Source organism: Hippocampus comes, unplaced genomic scaffold (genome assembly GCF_001891065.2).
Source record: "Hippocampus comes isolate QL1 unplaced genomic scaffold, H_comes_QL1_v1.1 scaffold59, whole genome shotgun sequence".
In the NCBI taxonomy this organism is placed as follows: domain Eukaryota; kingdom Metazoa; phylum Chordata; class Actinopteri; order Syngnathiformes; family Syngnathidae; genus Hippocampus; species Hippocampus comes.
The window spans coordinates 1,915,065-1,922,977 of NW_017805406.1; the positions used below are offsets into that span (position 1 = coordinate 1,915,065).

General features: G+C 44.7%; 1 protein-coding gene across 4 annotated transcripts in view; it reads left to right on the forward strand.

Annotated features, from left to right (window-relative positions):
* Positions 1-7,913, forward strand: part of cadm2a (cell adhesion molecule 2a) — a 166,899-nt gene that overhangs the window by 102,494 nt on the left and 56,492 nt on the right. For all 4 annotated transcript variants that reach the window (XM_019873457.1, XM_019873458.1, XM_019873461.1 and 1 more), the window contains one exon: positions 6,391-6,540. In XM_019873457.1, the coding sequence (XP_019729016.1) occupies positions 6,391-6,540 (150 nt within the window). The remainder of the gene's footprint in view (positions 1-6,390; positions 6,541-7,913) is intronic.

Genomic DNA, 7,913 nt, shown 5'->3' on the forward strand with positions numbered 1-7,913 from the left:
GCACCACTCCCGGCCTGAAAAAAATGCAAAACGGATCGGATCACTTCCAGACAGTCGCGCGATGTAGACAGATGGACAGATAGACAGATGGACCAGTTAACATGGACCAACAATCTCACCAGTGTTGAAGGATAACCACGGTTGCCTTTTTTGCAATACATGCGTTCCTGTCTTCCGTCTTTGAATTATTGCAAGTGCGAACTGAGCAAAACAAAATCCTTACTGTACGGGAGAAACCGTACTACCATTCAGCCCTGTAACATTCTTTCCATAGGGGAAACTTTGGTCGCTCTGCGGGACGGGATAAAATTATCCGATCGGAATAAAATTTTGCACACATCCTTGTGTCATAGTATCGACAAGATTTCCGACCCGGCCCGACGAATCCGACAAACTTTTCCAAAACGGACCACCCTAATATATATACACTTTTTTAAAATTTTTGCTCATTTCTCTGCTCTCACTCACCTTGCAGCTGTCATCTTCTACTCTATGAATTTTCCACGTGGAAGACAACAGTGTATGCAGTATTCATGGAGGACAATTTAGTTCCATTTTAAAACCATCCATTGTATGCCCTTGGCTCAAAAAAAAAAAAAAAAAAACACTGTGAGATCTCAGCGAGTGTGGATAAGAGGACACTTGATATCACCTTGAACATCTTCCACTTAGGTTTATAGCTTTGTCCCTTTAAATTGATAGCCCTGATTCAAGGGCAAATTATATCAATTTCCAGGAGAAGACCTGGCTGTGAAATTGTCGAGCATGCTTTGTATTTGCTTTCAACACCAAAGGATGGATTGATAGAGGCGTCATTTAATTTTGCTTCTTTGTCTCATAAAGAAAATCTCTTGAGATGTTTGTGTGCGCCACGTACCCGACAATTTGGGGTCGGTGAACATTTCTCACTGGGAAGAAAACAACATGCTGACCTTATTAAGTGATGCAGCCATGCACCCTCTTCATCCCGGCCACAGCTGTGAATGGTCCTCTTTGCTGTCCTGCTTTGTCACAATGACGCGGGACATTGTTGAAATATACTGCAAATAAAGAAAGGTGGCGATCAATGCTCAACACAGGTGCTACCGTTTTTACCTCAAGGATGCCCAAATTAATGTCGGTCTGTACAATGCCATCAAAAATTAAATACCTTCCCCTTCCCTTCCTGTTACCTGTTTGGTCATTGTCCTACTGCATAACCCAAACTAATTTGACCTTGAGGGCATGAATTGATGGCTGGACTTTCATCTGTGTCATTTTGGTAGACAGCAGAATTACATGCTACATTAATTACAGCAAGTCGTCCAGGCCCTGATGAAGCAAAGCGGGCCAAGCCCATTAAACTGTGACCAGAATGTTTGATTGTTGTCTTTTTCTTTATGTGTGTGTGTGTGTGTGTGTGTGTGTGTGTGTGTGTGTGTGTGAGTGAGTGAATAATTGCATTGTATCAAAATGTACAATAAGGAACCATCCTGTGGAAAAGGAGCATACATATGGGGAAAGCTGTCTTCTTAATCTGGTTTATTCCATATCTGATCAGAGAGAGTGTCTCATAAATATTGTTTCTACAAAGCAAGCGGCATAACTTCTCGATTTTACTTGTAAAAAAATGTGCTGGAACCATTTTAGCGCCATCTTAAAAATGTTCACTTTGGTAACACTAACAATTACGAACAAGAACATGTAATTTAGATGTCACAGTGCATTCTGGCGGCTCATTATTGCTTCCATGGTGTAATGGCATCAGTGTTTGATTTTGAAGGCACAAAATGTGACACAGAACGTCACATGTTTTTGAGGAGAAATAGGTAGGTGGTAGTCATAAAAAAACAGAAAGATTAGAACTGAGTTTCCGTGGCTATAATAGTTAGGAAACATGTTTCGCTTTCACCCACAAATTGTTGGACCAACTTTCCCAATGCGCCTAACAGCTCTTGTTTGCATATCTTTGTTGATGGAGCAACCACTGGCGTGATGATCTTTAGCAATCATTATGCTCTTTCCATTTCAGTGAATTTCTTCAATGTTGACACAACTGCCCTTTTGTCTGCAGGAAGAACTGGTTATATTTAGTGGCCAACATATTTTTTTGAGGCCGCGTTCATCCCGTTAAATTTAAATTTGAGTACTTTGTTCAAATTCGGCACCAGTGAGGGTTGGACATTCGCGGTCAAAGTCAGTGGGAACTCACAAAAAAATGTTTTTGGCAATATCTCAAACACACTCACTGATTCTGACTTCAGCCTACTGTGTAATGGGAAATTTGAGCTCTTTGTCAAAAAGGTCAAACTTACCATTTGCAGATGCGTACCAGGGTCGTTTTTGCTGATGTTTCTCAATTTCGGAACGTCATCAACATTATAGAATGGAAATTTGTCAAGAGTTTTGTCATCGCGATGATTGGAGTTTTAATTTCCAGTAATTTAAAAGGCAACCACTCTGACCAGAAACCGTGCTCTGCCTTTCTCCTTTTTTTTTTTTTTCCATGGTTATACATCATAGTTGTACAGCTCGGTTGAGCTCCAGTCCTGACATAAAGGTCAGCAGCTCCAGGCTGTCTGTCTGGCTGCACTTCTCCTCTTCTTCAATGCATCCTGAATGCCTAAATAAGGAAAGTTAGAAGACTCTTACTTGAAAGGTCATGCCGCAACACAGAACGGAAGCATGTGGAATTCTAGCTTATTAGTATTGGTATTTATTGTCCGCGAGTTTGCTTTTCATTAAGCACTCGGGCTGATGCGTTTTTGGAAAAGTGCTCTTTGTTGCTTTAGAAAAGATAAATATATAAAATTAACATCTTGATACAGTATTGACATTGTTTTTGCTGTGGTTTGGCTTTAATGAGTGGTCTGGAGGCACAGGTCCAAATGATTGTCAGGAAGCTCTGCGGCCAGCTTTGATTGTTCTGAGAACATGCGCTCTTAATGGTCGAGTGAGGAAATGGATGTTGATGAGTGCTTCCACTTTAACGCACAGCTCATCCAGAGAGTCAGCTGTCGTCAAGTTAAAACGTGGAAGTTAAAAACTATTTGCCATTCGATCAGAGGCAACGTTCACCTCCGGCGTAGGTAAAGTTCTAAACGAGTGAAGGGAAGCTGATTTCCCTGTCGTATCACTCGCTAATGTCATGCAGATGAGGAAGCTGTTGACCTGCTTCAGCCTTGGCACGTCATTCAGAACGCGAGGGCAATTAAACTCAACCTCGCGCCAATACCCCACCCCGACTCTCTTCACGAGCGCAATTGGAGAGCCAGCATGTCGGGAAGGATCAAGATAAAAGTAAAGGAGCGCGGGAGGATATGAAAATAAGAGACAAAGAATGTGGAAATGCACCCTTCGGGGATCAACTCCGAGAGGAGATGAGCGACAGAGCCGGGGGCCCGGGCGAGCGAGGGAATTGAGCGGCATGCGAGGGAATTGAGCGGCATACGCCTGAACTGGGGGGGAAAAAAAAAAAAAGAAGAAAGTAGGGGAACGCTCCGAGTTGAAGAGAAGATCTAAATTTAGACATGGAAATCAGGAGAGAGCAGCTGCCTCCTTTCCTCGGGAGATACATTTAAATCAGGTTTGGGTGGCCAGAAGGGAGAACCAAAGAAGCTCCTCCGCTGGTCAATTAGGCGCACAGAAGACTTCATTGTTCTAATAGAACCATCATGGCGGCCCCTTTGGCCATTTCGGTCCCAGTGGACCCTTCATGCACCGGCGTTCTTGGATGTCATTGGGCCTCCTCCTTGTGCAGTAACGTTCATTTGTACTCCGCACCTCGCGCCAATACCCCACCCCGACTCTCTTCACGAGCGCAATTGGAGAGCCAGCATGTCGGGAAGGATCAAGATAAAAGTAAAGGAGCGCGGGAGGATATGAAAATAAGAGACAAAGAATGTGGAAATGCACCCTTCGGGGATCAACTCCGAGAGGAGATGAGCGACAGAGCCGGGGGCCCGGGCGAGCGAGGGAATTGAGCGGCATGCGAGGGAATTGAGCGGCATACGCCTGAACTGGGGGGGAAAAAAAAAAAAAGAAGAAAGTAGGGGAACGCTCCGAGTTGAAGAGAAGATCTAAATTTAGACATGGAAATCAGGAGAGAGCAGCTGCCTCCTTTCCTCGGGAGATACATTTAAATCAGGTTTGGGTGGCCAGAAGGGAGAACCAAAGAAGCTCCTCCGCTGGTCAATTAGGCGCACAGAAGACTTCATTGTTCTAATAGAACCATCATGGCGGCCCCTTTGGCCATTTCGGTCCCAGTGGACCCTTCATGCACCGGCGTTCTTGGATGTCATTGGGCCTCCTCCTTGTGCAGTAACGTTCATTTGTACTCCGCAAACACATTATTCATCAGAATGCAGTGTTTAGACTGGTTGGGGAGGGTTATCGTCAAGAAAATTTCAAGACGTGAAATTGATACATGATATAAATTCACTACAACCAGTTCAGTAATTAATAACCACATTTTTTTTTGAATTCGTTCCGTTTGATTTGAATGGTTAAAGCTGACAGCCATTGAAAATCCACAACACGCATTCTCAAAAAAGTTGAATATGTAACATCAAAACGTGTGAACATGCATGCCGTTATTACAAAAAGGATTTTCCGTAAATGTTGCGTCATTGCTCACCAATATCAGAAGAACCCCCCCCCCCCCCCCCCCGAATAGATTACCCGACTGGAGAGAGAACATTGCCCGCAAGCAAAGAAAGCCACAGTAATAAAAGCGCAGACAAATTTCGAAACAATTTTTCCCCTAGGAAATAATCGGAGCTGCAGTAATCCGTTCAGGGGGTTCAAAATGCCCCCCCCCCCTTCATCATCAAACCTTTATTAACTGTTCAGGCATGTTTTAGGAGGCATTTCAACATTCTTAACTGTTGTACAAGTGAAAAGAAAAACTCCACTTGCATCTTCCATGATGAATGACTCGGGGGGGGCGGGGGGGAATGGCAACATTCCTGCTCTAAAAGAGTAAAAAGAAGTTAACCGCTGTAAAACCGTCATGTAAAACAATTCATCCTGTGGCCCGTTTAATGTAACAGTGGAGACTTACTTATTTATTAGGACGGTTACTTCAGGACAATTTTGGGGGGGTACGCTAGCCATCTGTGACTATGCGATACTGTGCACAGCCTTTCTTGAGCATCACCCGCGAGAGCCATCAATGTAGGAGGTTGACTATTAACTTCCCCTTTGTGGCCAGAGCCCAGGAAATTAAATCTTTCCCACCGGGCTGAACGGTATGTATGGGCAGCCCGTCGGCGCAAGTTGGGGGTGAAAGAAAATGAGGCAAAAGTAAGTGATGTGCAGAGAAGAAGCAATAAAGAGCGCAAGGACAGCGGCGAGAAGCTGGTAAATCACAGGGCAGAGCACGCCTCATGCAAAACTTGCATGAATAAAACATATTTCTCTCTTCCCAAAGCTCCGATCCATTTGCCTCCTCCTCGTCTTGCCTCTCTATCTCTTCCGTGCATGATTAACCTTGGGAGGCCTTCATCAACGCTGGAAATGACCCGTGCTCTTTGACTTACTCTTCACCTCCTCACAACAATCTCCCGCTCCCGCTTCATCTCTCCACGCCGGCTCCGATTGTGCGTTTTGTTTATCTCACCCGGGCTGTCAATTTAAGTATCTGACAGCTACTCAGTCAGGAATTCATTTGGAGTCTTTCATTTTGAATGTGCCCTTTTTCTCCAAAAAAAAAATATATATATACACCTAATTTCTTTCCACCGTGTGTGTTTTTTTTTTCCTTTATGATCCTCTCCTGGGGGAGTTAAGATGAGAGTTAAGTCTGGGATGAATAATCTTCCTAACCTAAGCCTTTATTCACACAGCCTTTAAAGCCCATCCTCTGGGGATGGGAACAGGGATAGATTTATGGTTATTTTTGTTTACTTGTTCCCTCCCTTGGCATACGCACAAATACGGCACATATAGGGGCAACGCGGTGTGGCGAGTGGTTGGCACAGCCGCCTTACAGCTCCGAGGTTCGAAACCGAGCTCAAAATGGTTGATCTCTGTGCTGCCGAGCCGCAGCTGTCCGTTGTGCTGAACTCTCTCCATGGTGCTGAAAGCCTGACTTTTTTTTGCAATCTACTGTTACCTTGTCTCGGTGCTTTTTTTTTTTTTTTTTTGTCATAGCGCTACCCACACATGCACTCAGCTCCCCAGGGAGCAGCTTTTAATTTGTTTTTCTCCGTGTAGCGAGGTTTCAGGGTCGCCACCGCAGGCTAAATGCAAGCCGTGATCTCCAATGCGGCGGTCTCAGTGGTTGGATGCCAAAATATGTTTGGGTTTTTTTTTCCCCCACACAGACCCAACACCTTAAATCTGGTTTGCATTCTATATTTACAGCTTAACGAATGAAGCGTCATGTCTTGTATTTTCTCTGTGTCGCAGGCATCAGCGGTCAGCATCCTCTGGTTCAGAATGTCACCGTGACAGAGGGCGGGACGGCCAACATGACATGTCGCGTGGAGTACAACGACAACACCTCCCTCCAGTGGTCCAACCCGGCACAGCAAACTCTCTTCTTCGGTGACAAGAAAGGTGAGTTGATTCCACAAAGCATGCCGCATTTCCTGTGTTCCAAACATGTCAAGTGGCATCATTCCTCTTAGTTAGAGTCCATCCATCCAGCTTCTCCTCATGATGGTGGCGGCTGAACTGGGGACTTTGGGTGAAAGGCTGGGACAGGTCAGCAGCCAATCGCCGGGTACATAGAGACAAACAAACATTCCTGTTCACCAATTATGGTCAATTTAGAGCATAGGTGTCAAATTCAAGGCACTGGGGCCAGATCCTGCCCTCACTGCACCGTTCATAGTTTGATGTGGCCCGCAAATCACGTGTGTCTACTTGCTGCTCCCGGCTTAAACAGATATGAAATATGTTAGAACAGGGGTGTTAAACTCATTTTTTGTCACGGGCCACTTGGGGGTTACGTCTTCCCTCAGAGGACCGTTATGACAGGGAAACTAAATAAATCTTGATATATAATGACTTGAACGGAACAAATTGATGGATTCCCAGTTTTGAAATTAGTCAAGTCAACTATAATAGTTTGTTCAATTATAGTTTGAGTGAGTGCTAATAGGATAACAAAATTATTGCGTAATCTCGCCATTATTTATGACACATTTTGGTACAGATTTTAACAAAAATCATTGAAGCTGACACACATGATTTGCTTTCGGAGGCCACATAAAATGATGTGGCAGGCCAGATCTGGCCCCCGGGCCTTGAGTTTGACACCTGTGTGTTAACAGTTCTTCCATCTGCATTTTTTTGTTTCGGTCCAAAGCTACAAGTGAACAAATGAGCTCCATTTGCCTTCTCAAGTTCGTCGAGCCTCAAAGGGTGTCCTTCCATTCGTGTCCGACCCTCATCACAGACACTTCAAAGCCACAAACTAAACCTTCGCAGAATTCAAATCTTTCGAATGCATGGAAACACATGTGGGCGTGGTACAAAGCCGCCGGTGTTTTAATAGCTAATAAGTACAAAAGCTTTATTTCTGACCTTTTTACACTCTCTTCAGTTAAGTCCTCATAAAGAGGATTCATGGATGTTATTTTGTAGGTTCAAGTCTGCTGACTGATTGCGTGCCGTGGCGTCTCTCGGCACCATTAGTGGAGTGTAATAGAGTATGAATCACACTCTCTTGTAAGTGTCCGGATTAAGCACGTATGGGATTTACACTTCTTCCATTATCCCTTCTCTCTGCCCACTGGCTCACTCGTCTGCATGTGTGCGCGCGCGCGCGTGCGTGCGTGTGTGTACACGTCTGCACTTTTTAGTCCCCGCGACTGCATGCACAAGCGAATTTCCGAGCGGTTCCGTCAGAGCGGCCGTAAAAAGCAGCCCTGAACATCAAATTCAACAGTTGATGTGCTCTGCAGGTTATTCCATATCGCACCGGG